Source organism: Anopheles coustani, chromosome 2, assembly GCF_943734705.1.
Source record: "Anopheles coustani chromosome 2, idAnoCousDA_361_x.2, whole genome shotgun sequence".
In the NCBI taxonomy this organism is placed as follows: domain Eukaryota; kingdom Metazoa; phylum Arthropoda; class Insecta; order Diptera; family Culicidae; genus Anopheles; species Anopheles coustani.
Genome location: NC_071289.1, coordinates 55,084,736 through 55,105,408, shown reverse-complemented (window position 1 = coordinate 55,105,408; position 20,673 = coordinate 55,084,736). Strand labels below are relative to the sequence as shown.

General features: G+C 43.6%; 4 protein-coding genes across 5 annotated transcripts in view; 3 read left to right on the top strand and 1 right to left on the bottom strand.

Moving 5' to 3' along the window:
- Nucleotides 1–8,653, bottom strand: part of LOC131262771 (transcription factor mef2A) — a 61,605-nt gene extending 52,952 nt beyond the window's left edge. The window contains exons 1-2 of one of the 2 annotated variants that reach the window (XM_058264843.1): nucleotides 8,615–8,653; nucleotides 6,987–7,617 (exon numbers count right to left, since the gene is read on the bottom strand). In XM_058264843.1, the coding sequence (XP_058120826.1) occupies nucleotides 6,987–7,040 (54 nt within the window). In that variant the 5' untranslated portion in view covers nucleotides 7,041–7,617; nucleotides 8,615–8,653. Of the gene's footprint in view, nucleotides 1–6,986; nucleotides 7,618–8,550 lie in introns of both variants that reach the window. The other variant, XM_058264842.1, reaches the window with a different exon arrangement.
- Nucleotides 8,654–10,278: 1,625 nt separating this feature from the next.
- LOC131264659 (peroxisomal N(1)-acetyl-spermine/spermidine oxidase-like) lies at nucleotides 10,279–11,917 on the top strand. The gene is made up of 3 exons (XM_058266929.1): nucleotides 10,279–10,974; nucleotides 11,042–11,613; nucleotides 11,683–11,917. Exons 1-3 carry the CDS (start codon nucleotides 10,279–10,281, stop codon nucleotides 11,915–11,917), a joined length of 1,503 nt encoding a protein of 500 aa, XP_058122912.1.
- A 611-nt stretch (nucleotides 11,918–12,528) lies between these two features.
- Nucleotides 12,529–14,153, top strand: LOC131264658 (spermine oxidase-like). Its single transcript, XM_058266928.1, has 3 exons — nucleotides 12,529–13,212; nucleotides 13,274–13,849; nucleotides 13,926–14,153. Exons 1-3 carry the CDS (start codon nucleotides 12,529–12,531, stop codon nucleotides 14,151–14,153), a joined length of 1,488 nt encoding a protein of 495 aa, XP_058122911.1.
- A 4,832-nt stretch (nucleotides 14,154–18,985) lies between these two features.
- Nucleotides 18,986–20,647, top strand: LOC131264657 (spermine oxidase-like). The gene is made up of 3 exons (XM_058266927.1): nucleotides 18,986–19,693; nucleotides 19,763–20,331; nucleotides 20,413–20,647. Exons 1-3 carry the CDS (start codon nucleotides 18,986–18,988, stop codon nucleotides 20,645–20,647), a joined length of 1,512 nt encoding a protein of 503 aa, XP_058122910.1.
- The last annotated feature ends 26 nt before the right edge of the window (nucleotides 20,648–20,673 follow it).

Genomic DNA, 20,673 nt, shown 5'->3' with positions numbered 1-20,673 from the left:
ACATTTGGTATTTCCTCGAGTGTAATCATCCGATACCATATCAACAATGTATTTGTAATATTAAAAGATTAGTATAAACATTCAAATATGTTTAAAACAAACAAATAAAAAACAAACTGAAAAATTGATGGGAAAACCCGAACTAAGAACACTCTTTCCATATGTTTTGTTTCCTAAAAATGGTAAATCATATCGTATTTTGGCAATAATAATACATACAGCTGTACATTTACACAATAGAATATTTTAAGGACCGCGACAAACAAACACCTGTTATGCCGGTTACAATCGGCCCACGAGCGTCGAGGAGTTTCCTTGACGACGTGGGTTCGAATCTCAACCAAGACTGGAACCTTCCCTGTACGAGAGAACTTGTAAAGCCCCATACAGAAAGTAAAAAAGCCTATTAAGCCCTTAATGGGTCAGGCATGACCGAAGACGTTCGTTACGTCTACGAAGACCCGCAAACGACACCTAAACTAAACTAAAAGATCCAACAAGGTGGGGTTGGTTTGAAAACTGCATGGTTTTGTCACACCGAACAAACTGTCGATCGCATGTGATTGTTTTTTATATTTTAATAAACATAACATATTTTTTTAACATAACATAACAACCCTTAACATTTCTGTAGTTTGCCTCCTGTTCCGTTACCTTTATTGATAATTTGTTCTGTTTACATCTGTCTTAATTAACAATAAACATGATATTTGAAATAAATAATCAGGTAACGAAGGATCGAAGGATGGTTTCAATGACGCGCCCCAGTAAATTAGATCGACAGAGGGAAAAGCTTCCTTTCGGACAGCTGTCAATAGCAGATGACATCTCACCCCAACCATATGCCGGCTGAATGTACCTGACGACACCCTTCAGATATCAAATGGGGTTCAATTCGCTGCTTGTGAGCGAGTCTTTGTCTTGTCCACCCAATTCGTTGAATGAAGAAGTGGTTTTATTTAGCCCGAATTTGGATGTGCTCGTTAACGCCATTAGGGGAGCATGAAACTGACACAAACAATTCCATAACAACCCTTTTCGCGTGAGATCGATGACTGACTCAATGTCAGGTGGATTTCTGAGTTTTCGCCACAGCATAAACACAGGAATCTATTGTTCTTGCTGTGTCCCAGTTTGGGCGATTTCTACCTTTCCGAACAAAACGAATCAATCAGCAGTCAACCATAACGAACGAGCTTATAAACATAGTCCTGTTTGTTTGGAATAACATAACGATTGGCATCTTTTTATTAAAACTTATTTTTATTTCCTATGGTTTATAAAATGCGACTAAATGTTCAAAACTGAACTAATCGCAATCCACTACGGCCACCTTCTTCATTAATCCAATACTCAATATTTGTGTGTCGTATGTCGTTCACACTAGTCTTTGAATCCAAATGCACACAACACCATTTCCAGAGCCGCGTGGGATGAACGGTCAGTTGTGGGTTGATTTACATTTACATATCGACCGGTTGCACGTCACGGTTGCACATTGCCATCTACACACACGCGCGCCCACACGCCATATGCGCTCAAAACAATGCTTTGGCTTATGTTGGACGCTTCGCCATGTCGATCGAACACAACCTTGGGCGGCGACCGACTGATTAGAGGCCCCTTTCTGAGACCTTCCTCAAACTCGTACTTCCTCCTAGCAGAAAAAGCAACACCACGAGAACAGCCGTCGCGATCCTCAACTCCCAGCTACAACTTACTGAACGTTTGACGTTTGAGCGCGTCACTTTTTTGAAGGTGAAGTTACACGCCTTGTTTTTCAGATCAATCAAACATGTAAATGCAACAAGCCAAAGGTAACGAAACAGGCCACACTTGGTTACCCCAAAAAATCCCCTAAAGTAAACCGGGTCAGACACATACACGAACAAATACACCTTCTACTATTACATTGAGCATTGCATTGCTTATCAAATTCGCATCCAACATTTCCGGTGCTTTTGAGTACGAAAATAGCAAGTATGTTTGAGTAATAAACTAAAGGGCACGGTAAACGAAGCGTAATCGCTGGTCTCTCGTGTATCGTCGATATTCAGGCCAAGCGTCATCTTTGCTTTGTTTATGTTTTGCAATTTGGTAAAAATGGCAACATTTCTTGAAGCTACTGCTATTATTTTGTTGTTTATTGTTCAAAATACGAAAACTACGCTGAATTATCATAGAAATTTGATAAATAATCACGGATGAATGAACTATTGATTCGTTTGTTTACGTACTGACAAGATTACGCATGCGATTATAGGGTAGGTGAGCCAAAATTCTTTTTGACAGATGGACCAGCAGAATAACACGATTACGCTAGCGATTACGCTTCGTTTCCCGTCCCCTTAATAATAGTAAATTGAAATTGTGTGCTATCTACAACAAATTTCCCCACATAATACGGTAACTCTTGTTACGATGAGACTACTTATTAGACACGTTACGAGACGTTATGGGACGTCAAAAAATATGTGATTTCCTCTTCACAATAATCCTTTATATGCCCTCCTACTGTTTCACATCAACCGTTTTAATGCAACTCTGGCTTTTATTAAAACATGATCCTTTTAAAATTTAAAAAAATAATAAATCGTCCCTATAATGGAGGAGATTTCAAAGTAGTCGTTGAATATGAAACTTTTATCTGCTGGCATCGACATCGGCGCACATGTACAATTTCTGTAGAAAGCATGAACAGTTGCGGTGGACAATTATCTCGATTCTCAAAACTTCGTAGCACCCAACATCGGCGAACATAAAAGTTCTGTAGTGCCGGCATGAGTGTCAATGTTTCCCTGAACACCAGAACCCTGCCGAGCATCCTTGGCCACCACAAAAACCACCGCCGGAAAGCAGTCTCGCCATCTCGATGCGGCCATCGGGTTTGCAAGAAGAAGTTGCTTTACCGGCAGCGAAAAGCTTCGCTTGCGTTTGGCGAAATCCCAGACGGAATGCAGACACAACATTTCCACCCGACAGGGTGGTAGGATTCGCGGTTTAGTGCCACGCACCGACTCAAAGGGCAGACAATGCCGGGCACCAGAACCAGAAGTGGCATGTATGCATTGGCAGCGCGCCTAATCCGGGAAAGCTGCCAGCGGATTTGACGTTCCAGTGTTGGGTAAGGAAATGTGCTAATTCTACTATCGGCGTGTGTTAAGCCGGGGTGTCGGAAGATGGCACAACTGGAGTAAAATAAATAAACGAGCAATATGCATGGAGCTTTACTAGATAGCGTTTGCCTCACGGCGACAAGACTGTTCATCACGTACATCAAAAAACTGTTATGGAATCAACTTTAGCAAACGATATCTCAAGTCAAGTCAGCATTAAATTCGAAAACGCTTTTTCGCGGCGTTCTGCTTCAGTCACATGTAGAAACTGGCATCAAACATTCCTATGGGGCACAAGCTTTCTCACATTTTCCCAGTAAAAACAAAATCAGTTAACAAAATTGCAATATTCCGAGGATCACTCTTCGGATTTAAATATAGGCTAATAAATTATACAGTCAACTCTGGTTCAACTTCAAACGCAAATGGCTCTAGGTGTAGTTTGTTTTATTTCCGAGATACATCGTATCTATTACGGATATTATTTTTATTTTGTCGAGTTTTCGACACCTCGAACTTTTCACATTTGATAGATAATTAGATAATTAATCAGGCTGTTTTTTTTACCTGTGCTTTCGCAATTTTTTAAAGTTGATTTTTGAGAGGATAAATTCCTAATTGGGATTAAAACACTACTCGTTCATCGAGTACATGGTGTAAATATTAAACTAACCCAAACCTGTATAACTAAAAAATAAGAAAAGGAACTTTTTTATTTATTATTATTTTTTTGTTTAAGTTTAGAAAGTTTGACCGTCGTGGTCAGTCGTCTCTTTGATCAAAATAACTGTTCTGTACAATTAAGCCTAACTTAGTCTAAATGATTAAGAGCAAATTCTCTTGTCAATTCATTAGAACATGCTGCTCTTTTCATTTCGTATGAAAATATGTGAATTCTTGTTAAACGAGAAATTGGGGGTAAATTACAATCTAGCTATTAGACTATTAGGGGTCCGCGTCAGCCGAGCGGTAGCTCTGGTGTGAAAAATCGGCCCATGAGCGCCGGGGCTCAGCACCTCGACGGCGTGAGTTCGAATCCCAACCGAGACCGGCGGACCCTCCCCTGTACGAGAGGACTGACTATCCACGTACAACAGGAAAAACAAGTCTAGTAAGCCCTTAGCGGGCAGGCATGACCAAGAGGTCGCTACGCCAAGAAGAAGAAGGAGCTATTAGAATAGCCTTTAGAAATTTATTTACAGTTTTTTTAGTTTTTTCAGATGTGCATAGATGCAAAAAACATTGCATTTAACGCAAAGGTTGCCGATGAGGTTTTTAATTCACCAGCAAATCGACACGGATTCATTAGTTCAAAAATACAGCAAAATCACAGAACTTGGTAGAGATCAGTGAAAATGAAAAATTTGAAATAGGTTTAGCCAAGCTCCATTCAACGTCGTATAGACAAATATGAGAGAAAAAAAATTTTTCTCCGAAAAGACCATAGCGAATTCTAGGGTATTTCGTTTTGGGAAAATGGAGCAGACCAAAACTTAACTACCCCCGAACGGGATCACCGGTTGATCTCCTGAATAAAGAAATTTCAGGGCGTATTTAAACTACCAAGATGGGGACAAGACGTGTAGGTTTATTTTCAACCAGAAAATGCACAGCCTAACACAGCGATCTGCACGTAAACAGTCGTAACCAAAAAACAACAACAGGAACGACACAAAGTATGCGAACTTGGAAGATCTAACCCACACACACACACACACAACATGTTGTCGACATGGTTGCTTGCGCACGTGAAGGGACGATCAGCAGCATAAGAGAAAACGGAAAGATATAACATAGCTGCAGCATATTAAGTTGGCCAGAAGTCGCTCCAAAAGAGAAGCAAAACGGATTGCCATCAAACGAGCCAGAACACATTAGAGAAAAAAATAGAAGAGGAAGAAAAACGCCAACCCCTAGTGTCCGGTGACCGGCTTAAGTAAAGAAAAACAAACCGACGGTTAGCAGCAGACCATGGAGCGCTTCAGAAATGCGGCAGCGAATGGTTTGAACAAGAGATAAAACATAAAACAAAACAAACGCAGGATAGCTGGTGGAAAAGAGTTTACGAAAACACAGGAAGAGTCACAAAGGCGACCGAGGGTCGACGGAAAAGGCAAATGAATGAATTTTAATGAAACACTCATAAAGCGTAAGAAGTTTCTTTCCGTGCCGGGCGCGAGAATGAAAGCGGCCCGGCGGCTTGGCGTGGTTTGTGGATTTGCGAGTACTGAAGAAACATGACCGGGCCGGAGCGTAAAGGCGACCGTGGACGGATCCGAAGAAAAAGGGCTACACGATCTTTCGGGAAGGGTTTTTTAAACGTTCACGCGACGTAAGAAGGCTGACCGCAGCACCGTGGGTACTAACAAGAAGAAAAAAAAGTATCAACCAAGACAAAAACTGATCCCGTTGCCCTCCTCTGAGTCCATCCTTCTCTCTTTCGCTCTCGCCATACAGGTTGCCTATTCCTTGGAAGCCTCGCGCCTCCTTCAAGCACATAGAAAATGGATATCGAATCAAGTCAGACGCACCAGTTCACCCGCCGACAGGATGTAAATAAATATCTTGCATTCTTCCTCCACCAACCGCACCACCCCGCCATTCTGACGGCACGAAAAGGAAACCCCTCAAGAAGAGCAAATCCTGCGCGGCATAAGTCGTGCAGCGCATTGGCAACAACTGTGACCGTCGTGTCTTGTGAGGATGCCACATTTCTTTTCCCCACCGACGATGACGACGCCGGTTTATATCCGTTTCGGTTTCCTTCATATTCGTATCGGATTCTTGCTGCGCTCGCTCAATGTCGCTAAAATGTTGCGCCAGAATTCCAAAAACCGGCTCGAAGCAGCCTTTGAAATTTCCGCTTATTAGCGCCAGACGGAAAGCGCACTGTGGGAATGTGCCGGGAGGGTGGGCTAGGAGCTGGAAAAACCTCGGTTCGCCACAAACCATTTGCGACAGAAAAAAAATGACTAAACCTTCGATAGCGGGATGCGGGAATTTTCCCATCAGCCACCGAGCAAAGGGTTTCGCGAACCGCGAACAGGAAGTGAGTGTTTTAACCTCGTCAAGTGTCTCCAAGCGATGCCGTAGGGATGAAGGGAAGCGCGTGAAACTGTCAACGGCTTTTAAGTCGAATTGGCACAAAGAAAGGGCAGTATGTTGTGAAATAACGAAATGATCTGGGCTAATATATAATTTTCCTTGTTGGATATATTTATCATACATTTACCATGATTATAGCACATCAAGCTACTATTTCCCTGCGCTTATAAAATCAAGATGTAGATAAAAATGCACGATAATACGTCATCTAATTTATCATATCATAAAATATCGATATGAGGTAAGTCAAAAGGGAACTTTTCATAGGAGTTTGGGTTCAATCTGAATATCAAATATCGATCAAAAGCGCCATACATTTCCTCCTCATTTTGTTGCTTTGGATTTAAATGTAGGTTTTAGCAGAGATGGCAGAAAGAAACATTGCTACCAATAGTATTTTCTATTTCTGAAGCAATATCAGCAATTATTAAGAAGCATAAATACCAGAACATTTCCCAATGTTCGTATCATATTCTTGTTCTTCTTCTTCTTCTAACGAGGATTTACATCAGTAGGGCCATTTAATCCAGTTTCCTGAGCCTTCGCAAGCTAACCTGGTGATGTAGACCTCTAAGGGTTAAGGACCGGCAATTAAGGCCATTTATCCCATTCCATCTGTTTGGAAAATTAGGAAAATTATAAAACGTACCATCGCGTCCTGCCAAAACTTAACAAAGTAACTGCCAAAAGAGGAATTAATTTCAACAAACTCTCGTTCCACAAATGCCGTCGATGTTTGTAGTTATGGTTTGTAAATAAACTTACCAACTGCAGGATGCATATTGACAACAGGAAGTGTCGTCTCGTGCACGATCCCATGTCATATTATTTCTCCGTCTTATCCTGTGACGGGCAGTGGCCACGTTGGGAACGTTTCTCTTCCGAATAATTCGTTGAAGATGTTGGTTTTTCTTTTGACCTTCGCTTTGGTTGCGCTCAAGCGTTGCTCGCGGCGATCGTGAACAAGGCTTTTTCTTTCGTCGTCTTAAGGGAACGATGACTCACACCACCTCGGGGTGGGATCTTTACCGTTGCCGTGGCCGTAGTCGTAGTGCACCGGTACACATATGAATCACTTAGTGCAGCTCGGTAACGCACAGCCTCGAATGATTCACATACACGATACGTTGGCGGACAATATCACCACCATCTGCCGGAATACCATCTCCGTGGGCTCGACCGATCGGGTGGATGCGCTTTTTCTGCTTCTTTTTATTCAAACAAACACTCTACTCAACACTTTGTCGTCATGCGATCCGGCGGCAGCACGGCGATTGCACGGTAACAGCGATCGGTCGCTAAATTTACCATTCGCACTATCTTCCGCGTGACACAACGATCGAAGAACGCACCGCTTTTCACATTCACTATACCATCAATCACCGTGCACCACTATCTGGTTGATTCGAAGCGAAGGAAAGGAAATAAGCAGCGGAGTAGAAAAGTGAAGATGAAAACATTAATAAAAACAAAGGCCAACTATGATGAAGCTGAGAAACGACGACGCAAAGTGCACCACGCATTTCGTTGCACTGTTAACTACACGCACACATGTTTACGGGCTGTCACCTGCCGTACGAAACGTTGACCTGTCGTTGTGTCGGTCGGTACAAGGATCAAGGAAAACAAAAATCAGGAGCAAGGAACAACGAACATCCTGTCGCGGTAGCGTTACGCTTACCGATTAAAAAAAGCACAAAATGCTTTGCTGCTTTTACAAACACTTACGCACCCCCGTGAAAATATCAAAAGAAAAAGACAGAACAATCCACTCAGGTGAAAGGTTCGATGACGGAAGGTGAGATAAACTGCCTGACTGTTTTTTATAAAATAGTTGTAGGCTCTTAAGCCGCAGCACTTACAACGGAAGGGCGCACTACAAATACACCCGCGAACACGCATTTATTCCCACTTGCTTGCCCTTTTTCATGGTTCCGTCGTTTAAGTGTGCGATTCTGCGGCGTTGTCGCGGCCAAAAAGCTGCCCCCCTTCCCACTCTCTTGGATGTGTATGTGTGTTTGTATGTATCCAACAGAACCGTTGTGCGTCGATGATCTATGTTCGCAGATCACCAACCAGTACCGCATATTTACCAATACTACACGACCCGTTAATTGTGACTCGATCAACAACGATTGCTGTTCGGGGACATGCGGTTCACCGCTTCATTATTTCGCTTCAATGTGTTCAAAACCTTTAGAGCGAATAATGATCGATCTTGCTCATTCGCGATCGTTGACGCTATTCGCGACGATTGTATTTCGTTTAGTTACATATTCGCATAAACACGCATTCAAATTAACGAATCGCTAAATAAATAAAAACCTACACACGATTGTCACTATGCTAAAAGAATAACACAAGCGATTTTTTAACGGTTAACTACACCTTACCACCAAACGTCGCGGACCGTTCGCCACGCACATCCGCACTCCACGAATGTCGAACAGAAACTGAAATGATTTGTCAAGAAGAAATCAAGAAAACCACTTGTTGATGCGAGAGAGCTCTCTCACGTTCATAATAGTGGTGGGCAAAAACAGCAATCTAATATGAATCCTGATCAACTCCGGAGCCAACAGCGACCGTATTTATTGGCAATCTCGATTGGATTGCCTCATTTAATCGACAAATTTATAGGACAAAAACTATTAAAGTTCAATCGAGGCATTCGAATTTAAACACAGAATTCTATCAGAGTAGAGTAAGAATTCAGGGAGGCGGATTCGGAGTGGAGTCGCCGTTCCTATCTAGAGTTCTCACCACTAGTTGATACGACAGTTCAAAAGTAACCGACGGCAATTTCAATCCGCCCCTGAGCGAGGCTCATTTTGAAATCAGTTTGAATAGAATACGAATTAAAATTTATGGTAGAATACAAATGCGAACAATTTCGTGGCAGTTTTCCATTTTTCAATACCTCGAAAACGGATGAATATTTCCTCAACTAAAACAAGGAGTTTTATCAGGGAACTTTTCATTTTCTCTTCCAGATACTCAATTCTCGAGAAAAAGGAAGGTTATATAGGATATACATCAGCGACAACCAATATGATTCCAATTTGTTTTTATTCGTATGAAGTGGGGATGGACGGAACGGATTTTCAAAAATGCAAAGAAAAAGCCGTTGTACTAAAAAGAGACCGTTCGAAAACTTCAAAAATAAAAATGAAATTGACGAAGTTATAGCGGTTCGAACTGACCGCTCCTGAGCGTTTAAGCATGAACAAAGAGTCATGTGCCTCTAGTAGTTCTAAATAATCTCAAATACTTTAAACTACATGATTAACTCTGAATAAATTCTTCGCAATATTTTTATTGATCTGTTGGGATATTGGTATTGAAGTTCTAAAATTTCAACAGAAGTTTTTTATATCCAATCATCCACGTGATCTGGATCTCTCATTCCTCAAGTAGTTCAAATCTGTTCGAAAAAACACTGACGCGCGGCAGATTTTTTTTCATATTGGTTTTTATTCTTGATTGCTTCTGACATTGGCATACCAAGTTTAGATGATAAGCGGTTCAATTGGTGTTCTTCTATCGCATGGGAAAGACGTTTTTAAGGAGTGTTGTTATTTATTTAAAAGTATTATCAGTGGATTAATAGTGTTAAAAGTATTGAAATTATCTTTCAACAATCATTTATTGAATATTTTATTAATTTTCTGGTTATCTGAAACGAAAGATAGTATTCAGTTTGCGAATGAACATATGAAAATTTAAATTAAACAAATACTATTCAAATTGGTGAAAGTTTAATTCATGTTTCCATTTCAGAACACGTGTTGTCGTGTAGGTATTTTTGTGCGTACATGTTACATTATAGTACACACATATTGATTTGACCTTCACTGGACTTCACGATGATTGCCTCGATTGATAGTCCCAACCCACGGCCCGGGCTGTTATCGCCGGTCGAATTAGATTCTTCCAATTACCTAGTGCATTGTACATGTTCAAATTAACTACATTTGAAAATATTTTTTTTTACAGCGATTATTAGGATATACCAGTGTAGAGTGAATTTTTTTCCAGAGAAATACACAAAATTATTATGAAGTGGTGGTGCCAAGTGCTACTTAGCTTTATCAGCTTCCTGATAATTCTAACCGAAGTAGTAAACTCCACAATACATCCGCGTGTTCTAATCATTGGTGCCGGTGCGGCCGGAATCGCCACAGCGAGTCATCTTTATCAAAACGGAATATCTAATATAACCCTACTAGAAGGCTCACAGCGCATAGGAGGCCGAATTCGCACAGTGTCCTTTGGAAATGGTGTGGTTGAACTCGGAGCTCAGTGGTGCCATGGCGAACAAGATAATATTGCGTATCAAATGGCCTCCGTGTATCCTGGACTTTTAGAAACATCAATCGTAGCGACTAATGGAGTGTTGATGCGTTCAAACGGAACGCAAGTACCCGAAGAACTTGTTGAACGGCTAATGGCATTGGCGGAAGGCATCGTAGAGTCCAATGAGCGAAACAATTTTGCTGGTAGTTTGGGAGATTTCTTCTCTCAACAATATTGGAATAAACTTCAAACTGATTCCGCCTTTGAAGACGTGAGTAGGGATTTGGCGGAGCAGTTTCTCGTATACTACCACAACTACGAGCGAGGTTATAATGCCTATGATTCCTGGTATGAAGTCGCGGCTAATGAATCTGATAGCTACGTTGTATCTGAAGGAAATCAGGTTCTTGCATGGACGGGGGAGAAAGGATTCTCTACTATTCTTGACATCGTCTCGGTAAGCATATTCCTTACAATTATTTGATTTGATTTGAAAATTTGGCACAAACCTCATTTTTCTATAGGGTAATTACCCGGGCATCGTCGACACAACACTTACGCCAGTTCCACTTGATACACTGATTAGGTACGGTAGATTTGTAACCAACATCCAATGGAATGCAACACCGAATACAACGGTCCTCGTCACCACCGACGATGGCTCTCATTACGAGGCTGATCATGTCATAGTGACCGTTTCGTTAGGTGTCCTCAAGGAGAACCACCAAACAATGTTTACTCCATCGCTACCGACAGTTAATCTCGATGCGATAAGAGGACTCTACTTTGGAACCGTCAACAAAATCGTCATTCTATTCGATGCGCCCATCCCGAGTGACTTCCCGAACACCTTACAGCTGCTCTGGTTCGAGTCGGATCTTCAAACTCTTCGAAAATCCGAGCATGCCTGGACCGAAGCTATTTCCACCTTTTTCCGCATTGACAACCAGCCAAATGTTGTAGCTGCTTGGATGAATGGGATCGAAGGGCGGCAGGCGGAACTGTTGCCGGATGAAACCATAATAGAAGGCGTACAGCACATTCTGAACATTTTCGCGAATAACATTACCTTTGGAAAAGTGCAGTCAATAAAAAGGTAATTTTTTGAAAATTTTTGTTCTGATAAAATGTATCTCACTTCCCATAACTCTACTTGACATCGCAGATCCAACTGGTCATCGGATCGTCACTTCCGGGGATCTTACTCGAGTAGATCGATAACTACTGAACGGCTAAAAACCGGTGCCAAATATCTTGCCACACCTTTGCTGAATGACGACGGAAATCCAGTGGTTCAGTTTGCTGGGGAAGCCACACATCGACAAAGGTTCTCCACTGTGCACGGTGCGATTGAGAGTGGACGACGGGAAGCAAACCGTTTGCTAGAATTGTACTCCTAAATTCTGAACATTTTTTTATTGATACAGTGTCGGACGAAATTTATTCGAGGGAGCACTCAAACAAAATCTACTTCTATAAATAAAACGGCTAACCTGTGAAAGCATATATAAATGATTGGTATTTATTCCTTCTCATGAATATATTTTGTACAACTTGTTGTTTAGAATATGACTAGATCCCTTTACTGTACCCTGCGTCAAATACGTTCGCTAAACAGATACTTCTTTCTTTGCATTTCGCAATTCAACTGAATATGTTTGATGATGACAAATAAATGGGACCCTGTAGTTCGCGATCGTCTCATTTTAGCAGACAAAGAGACTATTACGCCAGGACCGCAGAGAGATCGCGGTGAATAGGCTCGCGAGAATATAAAACAATGAGCCCGAGTGTTACGCAGATCATTCAAGCGTTCCATCAGGTGCGCAACAGTTTCAATTGGAAACATGCGTTAGAACCTTTGCATCATCAACAGAACCAATACCGGAACGTTCTAGCGTGAGTACTTTGAGCAGATTGGAGGGTCGTATTTAGTTTGCGAGTTTTATTTTTATTTGGGCAGATGATGACTCAACGTTTGGAAGGCAAATGGTCTCCGACATTGGTCAGGATGATCATCTTGCTGACCATCACCGTGAGCAAGGTCAGAGCGGTTGCTACAGGTGAAAATCCGCGTATCATCGTGGTCGGCGCTGGTGCCGCTGGAATTGCTGCTGCCAGTCGGCTTTATCAGAATGGATTAAAAAATATTGCCATTTTGGAGGCATCGCCACGCCTTGGTGGCCGTATCCGCACGACACCGTTTGGAAGTGGCAGTGGCATTGTGGAGCTCGGAGCTCAATGGTGTCACGGAGAGCAGGGCAACGTAGTCTATCAGTTGGCAAAGGTCTATCCGGGTCTCCTGAAGTCCTCCATTATAGCCGATGAAGATGCCGTGCTGATCCGCTCGAGTGGGGTACGAGTTCCTGAGGAAGTAGCGGAAAGATTACAAACAATGGCAGAGGAAATAATCGAATCGGAAGAACGGGATAATTTCAGCGGTAGTTTGGGTGAATTCTTCACCCAACAGTACTGGCAGCGGCTCCAGACGGATCCAGCGTTTAGCGATATTAATCGCGAGCTGGCGGAACAATTCCTCGTCTACTATCATAACTACGAACGCGGCTACACTGCGTACGATTCATGGTACGAGGTCGCTGCTAGCGAAACGGATGGCTACGTGGAACCGGCAGGAAATCAAGACATCGCTTGGAACGGAACGAAAGGATTCTCCACCATTTTTGATATCGTTTCTGTAAGTATAATATTTGTATGGCTCTTTGCTTTGTGATGCTAATCCAAGTTTCATTACGCAGGGTAACTTCCCACACTCAGTCACTACAACACGCACCCCAGTCCCGTTGGACAAACTGATTACATACGGTAAATTTGTTTCAAACATTCAGTGGAATGGAACGCCAAATGAAAATGTTTTGATTACTTCTGAGGATGGGTCTCGATATGAGGCGGACCATGTCATAGTGACCGTTTCGCTGGGTGTCCTCAAAGAGAACTACCGCACCATGTTCACTCCAGCGCTTCCAACAATCAATCAAAATGCCATTACGGGACTTTACTTTGGAACAGTGAACAAAATTTTCGTCCTGTTCGACGCTCCCATCCCGGACGACTTTCCCAATACCGTGCACCTGCTCTGGTTTGACTCGGACCTGCAGGCTCTGCGACTTTCGGAGCATGCCTGGGCCGAAGCAATTTCCACCTTTTTCCGTATTGACAACCAACCGAATGTGCTGATGGCTTGGATGAATGGAGCCGAGGGACGAACGGCTGAACTACTATCAGATGAAACTGTTAGGGCTGGCGTGCTTCATCTACTTAAAATTTTCACCAAGGACATTACCTTCGGTAACGTAAACAAAGTACTGAGGAAAGTATCACTCGATGACGTGATCACATTGTAGAACTATGAAATGAGTTACACGCTTCCCACAACTCCACAGGTCCAAGTGGTCATCCGAACGCCTGTTCCGTGGATCATACTCGAGCAGATCGATAACAACGGAGCAATTGAACACGGGGGCGCAAAACCTGGCCACTCCTCTGGTGAACGCTGGGAACGAACCGGTAGTCCTTTTTGCTGGTGAAGCAACCAATCGTGTGCATTATTCCACCGTCCATGGCGCTATTGATAGTGGATTCCGTGAGGCTGATCGTTTACTGCAACATTACAGCTAAGCGACGTGGTGAAAAGAAACAAGCCAGACCTAATGATTCACACAATGCAGAAATACTGTTTTATGTATCAGGAAAAAATATATTGTTTAAAACCATATAGCGTACCATATTTAATGCAAATATAAAAATCAAGTTTTCAAAAGAATGATTGATTTGAATTTGTTACACTCATGGGCGCTGCTGGATCAGCTATCTCAGTCAGGGGGAAACTCGCCAGCTCTACCGGATGTGAAAGAAGACACGTGGCGGCTTCACACCAACGTCGCAATGTGTTGACACGAGCAGGGGTAGCATTCGCACGGACGAGCGGAAAGAGGTGATCGAAAGGTGGAAGTGTTACTTCAAAGGCCACCTGACCGAAGTGGAACTAGGGGAGCCGAGAATTAAGCAGCTCATTAGCTAGGAGGTAGATGACCATGTACTCCCACCATCCTTGAACGAAATCACTAGTGCCATCAATCAGCTGAAACATAACAAAACAGCTGGCAGCGATGAGCTATCGACTGAATTATTCAAGATGGGTTTGGTAGAGTTTGCCGGCAGTATGCATCAGCTTATTGTGAACATTTTTGGAGCAGGAAAGGGTACCAGAGGACTGGAAGCTGGGTGTCATCCACGCAGCGTACAAGAAGAGTGACAGAATGGACTGTGCCAACTTTTCGAGCCATACACAGTTCTCAATGCTGCCTACAAAATCCTATCCCAAATAGCCTTCTGCAGACTCGCACCCCTTGCTACAGATTTCGTCGGAAGCTACCAAGCTGGGTTTGTTGGAGGCAAATACACCACCGACCAAATCTTCACTCTACGGCAGATCCTCCAGAAGACTTCAAGGCGGCCTATGACACCACAGACAGAAAGGATCTATGGAAGACCATGCGGCAGTACAGTTTTTCTGAGCAGGGGAACTGGGTAAGATGAAAATTTCGAACATGCTGTCCAATCCGTTCGAATCTCACCGGGGTCTGAGGCAGGGAGACGGACTTTCCTGAGTTCTATTCAATAACGTTCTGAAAGGTGTCATGAGAAGCGCGGGCTTAGACATCCGTGGCACGGTTTGTCACGGTGGACTCTTCTTAAGGATGAGCCAACGCGCTCGTAGTCTTCGTGCGACGCGTATTCCGGTCTATCTTTTGCGGCGTGTGTGAGCAGGGAGTGTGGAAGAGAAGGATGAACCACAGGGTAGCTGAACTGTATGCAGAGTTGGACATTCTGACGACAGTGGCGAAAGCCGACAGGATTCTTTGGCTGGGGCATGCCATGAAGATGCCGGACTCATGCTGCACCTCGTGGTGGTGTTCACCAGCGACCCACCCGGCACGAGACGACAAGGGGCCCAGCGAACTCGGCGAATGATCCAAAACCTGCGGGACATCGGATGTGACTGGGGATTGAGAGCTGCAGCCATAGACCAAGTATTCTGGAGAACGGTGGATGATCAGATGACGGCCGCACGACGTGCACTTTTTGTAACAGCTAGCAATCCTTTCTATATGTTTCCAGCATATAGTCTTCATGCTTTTTATTAGGAATAAATTCTACACATCTTTCCGTTATTATCCTTAACTTCGTTACATATCTTATAGTAAACATTAATTCAGGCAAAGAATCTAAAATAAATAAATAAATTTATCAACAATATAATGTGATAGGTAACTCACAATTTGCATGTTTTAGTAAATCAGATATTAATACTTCGTTTTTCGAATACAGTCAATCTGAATTAAGTAATCTGAGCAAGTTAATGAAATTCCGTTCGTTCTGTTAATTATGGCTTCCAAATCCTAAGCCAACCAGACCTATTGAAAAGTACTCATTGTGGCATCCTGGGTTTCGGGTTACACGGATAGAGGGTAGTCAGTATGGATCGGACTCTGAATAGAGACGGTCGTGTGTGGCGACCGATGCCCGTTGACTCGCAGCGTATGCGTTGATACAGCAATATACGAGCATGGTGGATATCACATTGGCGATCCTGCCATGATAACGAAGTGGAAAATTGATAACCGGTAGTGATGAAGAAAGGAGGACGCGTATGTGAGTTTTTGGGAAGAAAGTTGAGTCGGGTTCGGCCCATGACCAACAAAGGGGCATTTGTTAACATTTTCGCAGACACCACTGAGTCGGGTTCGGCCCATGGCCAGTGAGCGAGAGTGCGACGGTTGAGTCGGGTTCGGCCCATGACCAACAGAAAGGCAAAATCGGAGACACCACTGAGTCGGGTTCGGCCCATGGCCAGTGAGAAAGAGTGCGACAGTTGAGTCGGGTTCGGCCCATGACCAACAGAAAGGCAAAATCGGAGACACCACTGAGTCGGGTTCGGCCCATGGCCAGTGAGAAAGAGTGCGACAGTTGAGTCGGGTTCGGCCCATGACCAACAGAAAGGCAAAATCGGAGACACCACTGAGTCGGGTTCGGCCCATGGCCAGTAAGAGAGAGTGCGACAGTTGAGTCGGGTTCGGCCCATGACCAACAGAGAGGTAATATCGGAGACACCACTGAGTCGGGTTTGGCCCATGGCCAGTGAGAGAGAGAGTACGAAAGTTGAGTCGGGTTCGGCCCATGACCAACAGAGCGGTGCGGTGATCGCGAACGTCACTGAGTCGGGTTCGGCCCATGACCAGTGCAGAAAAGCGTTGAGTTTTGTTTTGTTTTGTTTGTTTTTGTTTTAGACTGCTTGAAGGGCAAACGGTAGCCCATATGCACGAATAAAGAAACAGGATGAAACATGAATATTAGGCCGGTGGCACGGAACAGCGGTTTGGTATTGGTGAGTAAGGTGAAAATCAAGCTGGTGCTGATTGCCGGTGAAATCAAATAGATGATCACCGGGTGCCCTATGACTCCGCAGTTCGATTCCAATAGCGATGGGGATCCCCGGTTGGTACATTGCGTGCTTGGTTCTGAGAGGTTCACATTCCTAATCGACTCCGGGGCCACGGTAAATACCATCACGACCCAGGGGTGGCAAATAATAAGACAAAAGTCCCACACTATTAGCCAGGATTTGACGGTGCATCCAGAAGAGGTATTAAAAGGGTATGCGAATCAAACGATAACTGTAGCTAGGCTGAAAAAAAAACAGAATTGGAAGGATGTTTTGGCTGACTATGTGGTTGCATACAACTCATGGCCGCATCACGTGACGAAAATTCCTCCAGCACAATTGATTGTTTGGTAGAGCAGTGAGGAATCTGCTCCCCAATATTAATGTTGATTCAGCACGTCCTCAAGACGAGGAGTTAAGGGATCGGGACCAAGTTGCCAAATTTGACCGTAATGCGAGGGAAGATAGGAAGAGTCATTCAAAGAGAACCCGAGGTCTGAAGGGCGTAGCGGTAGGAAAATAAGACCACCGAAGCGGTACTTTGAACATGTGTGTAGAGAGTAGAGAATTGTGGGAATAGGTAACGCTTTATTTTTGCCAAAGGGAGGATGTGGCATCCTGGGTTTCGGGTTACACGGATAGAGGGTAGTCAGTATGGATCGGACTCTGAATAGAGACGGTCGTGTGTGGCGACCGATGCCCGTTGACTCGCAGCGTATGCGTTGATACAGCAATATACGAGCATGGTGGATATCACACTCATTTTAATTCTTTTCTGCAATAAATATAATGCCTTTCTTTGTTTAACCAAATACAAATTTTTATTTAAATAAATACAAATTAGTTACAGTTAAAAGATGATGTTTTTATAAAGTGCAAATAGGTTCCATGTGATAATTTCATTTTTCAAGGCCATGGTTTTTAAATTAAATCTGTTTATCAATTTGAACATCGATAGGGAAAATAATGTAAAAACAATGCCGCCGGTAACAATGAAGACTTTTGCTGGTGGCCCGTGAATTGAGAGCATTTTAAGTCAAACGGAAAGATAAGATGGAAAGAAGACAGACGAAAACATATTCTTCTAAGCCTTCAAAGGTGATAATTAACACTGGTTAAGTAATATGAAAGTATGTATATCAAAAATAACTTTGATCAATGTATGTATACCACAGCGAGAATAAATGAAATCGGTGATTAATTTTTCGGTTTAAGGTTTTCATGAAGGGGCCTCCTTAAACACGGGTCCCCCCGCGGCCGCTCAGTCCCCTCATAGGTAGATCCGCCTGTAACTGCCAGTCACCCATTTAGTGCTCCAATATAAAAGATAATAATTCATGTATAATTAGCAACTTTCGCGGCAAATCCTACTACTGCGAGGAGAAATTACCTAAAAATAATGTTTCATAAATATGGTGTATTTAAAAGTGGAAGAAATTTGGATGTGAATAGACATACACAATAACAATATAGTTCATACGTTCGCTGTTGCAGCAATAAATGCACCTATGTCAACATGTTTTAGGTGAATCGTCACATTTTAAGGAGACTTATTATCCGTTCTGCCGTTGAAGGATGTTGGTTTGAAGAATAACTTAACTATCAAAGGGCGGACGTGTAAATGCAAATGTTTTAGAGTTCCGTTTTCTGACGCATCACGTGTTCTTTCTCTACAATTGATTCATTTTTTGGAAAGTAAACATTCCTAAAATAAAAATAAAATAAAACAGGCTGTAGAAACACAACCCAGAGTGTTGGCGTAAGAGGGTGTGTTTCGAATAATTTAAGACAGTTCAAGATAAAACCTATCAATGAATGCATTGTGATTGTCCTTGTCTTTCTACGAAAAATGAACGGATCGACGGGTCAGATGGAATAAATAGGCATCGTGTCGTGCGGGTTTCCAATCATTCGCGTGTTTCGCGCGGTTCTGGTCTCCATTTGTGCTCGGCCGTATTGGGTAAGACATCCTAAAAGTTTGATATTCACCTCAAACACCCTGACGATGGCAGGGTATCCGACATTGGCTTTCTCGATCTGCTGGCTGTTCGTGATCGGTTTCGTTGGTTCAGTGAGTGGAGCCGGGAATCCGAGTATCATCGTGGTCGGCGCTGGTGCTGCAGGCATTTCGGCTGCCAGTCGGCTCTACCAGAATGGATTCAAAAATATTATCATTTTGGAGGCATCGCCACGCCTTGGTGGCCGTATCCGCACGACACCGTTTGGAAGTGGCAGTGGCATTGTGGAGCTCGGAGCTCAATGGTGTCACGGAGAGCAGGGCAACGTAGTCTATCAATTGGCAAAGGTCTATCCGGGTCTCCTGAAGTCCTCCATTATAGCCGATGAGGATGCCGTGCTGATCCGCTCGAGTGGGGTACAAGTTCCTGGGGCGGTAGCGGAAAGACTACAAACTATGGCAGAGGAAATAATCGAATCGGATGCCCGGGATACTTTCAGCGGTAGTTTGGGTGAATTCTTCACCCAACAGTACTGGAAGCGGCTCCAAACGGATCCAGCTTTTAAAGATATTAGTCGCGAGCTTGCGGAACAATTCCTCGTCTACTATCATAACTACGAACGCGGCTATACTGCGTACGATTCGTGGTATGATGTTGCAGCAGCTGAATCGGATAGCTACGTGGAACCGGCAGGAAATCAGGACATTGCTTGGAACGGAAAGAGAGGGTTCACCGCCATTCTGGATATCGTGTCGGTGAGTGTGACAACATTTCGCAGATTTCTAATTGTTGTGTTTCAACTAACAGCATTTTCTTTCTATTAGGGGAACTACCCTGGTAACACCAACAAATCTCTCACTCCAGTTCCGATCGGAAGTCTGGTTAAATTCAACAATTTTGTATCGAACATAAATTGGATGAGCCCCGAGGGCGACGTTTTTGTAACTACACAAAATGGCGACCGCTACCAAGCGGACCATGTCATAGTGACCGTTTCGCTGGGTGTCCTCAAGGAGAACTACCGCACCATGTTCACTCCAGCACTCCCATCAGTCAACCAGAATGCCATTACGGGACTTTACTTTGGAACAGTGAACAAAATTTTCGTTTACTTCGATGCCCCTATTCCGGAAGACTTTCCTAACACCGTGCACCTGCTCTGGTATAAACCGGACCTGCAGGCTCTGCGACTCTCGGAGCATGCCTGGGCCGAAGCGATTTCCACCTTTTTCCGTATTGACAACCAACCGAACGTGCTGATGGCTTGGATGAATGGGGCCGAAGGACGAAAGGCCGAGTATCTCCGTGATGCCCCGATTAAGTCTGGTATACTGCATCTTTTGAAAATTTTTGCCAAAAACATGCAATTCGGCAATGTATTATCAATCTTGAGGTTCGTAGGATACGACCGTTATGACAACAGGAATCGTGTTTTGTGTTAACCATACCATCCTTCTATTCTAACACCTCACAGATCAAAATGGTCATCGGATCGTCTGTTCCGTGGTTCCTACTCCAGTCGTTCGATGGCGACCGAAAACCAAGAAACCGGAGCACAATTCCTCGCCACCCCACTGAAGAATGCCCTTAGTGAACCTGTTGTTCTGTTTGCCGGAGAAGCTACTAACCGGGTGCACTACTCCACCGTCCACGGGGCCATTGATAGTGGGTTCCGTGAAGCTAACCGCTTGATTCGTCTTTATAAATGATGAGCAACCGGAAGCAATGATTGAAA

Coding starts and splice junctions, on each gene's coding strand:
- LOC131264659 (XM_058266929.1), top strand. CDS start 10,279: ATGAAGTGGTGGTGCCAAGTGCTACTTAGCTTTATCAGCTTCCTGATA. Junction 10,975..11,041: donor CTATTCTTGACATCGTCTCG/GTAAGCATATTC, acceptor ATTTTTCTATAG/GGTAATTACCCGGGCATCGT. Junction 11,614..11,682: donor AAAGTGCAGTCAATAAAAAG/GTAATTTTTTGA, acceptor TTGACATCGCAG/ATCCAACTGGTCATCGGATC.
- LOC131264658 (XM_058266928.1), top strand. CDS start 12,529: ATGATCATCTTGCTGACCATCACCGTGAGCAAGGTCAGAGCGGTTGCT. Junction 13,213..13,273: donor CCATTTTTGATATCGTTTCT/GTAAGTATAATA, acceptor TTCATTACGCAG/GGTAACTTCCCACACTCAGT. Junction 13,850..13,925: donor TAAACAAAGTACTGAGGAAA/GTATCACTCGAT, acceptor CACAGGTCCAAG/TGGTCATCCGAACGCCTGTT.
- LOC131264657 (XM_058266927.1), top strand. CDS start 18,986: ATGGCAGGGTATCCGACATTGGCTTTCTCGATCTGCTGGCTGTTCGTG. Junction 19,694..19,762: donor CCATTCTGGATATCGTGTCG/GTGAGTGTGACA, acceptor TCTTTCTATTAG/GGGAACTACCCTGGTAACAC. Junction 20,332..20,412: donor AATGTATTATCAATCTTGAG/GTTCGTAGGATA, acceptor AACACCTCACAG/ATCAAAATGGTCATCGGATC.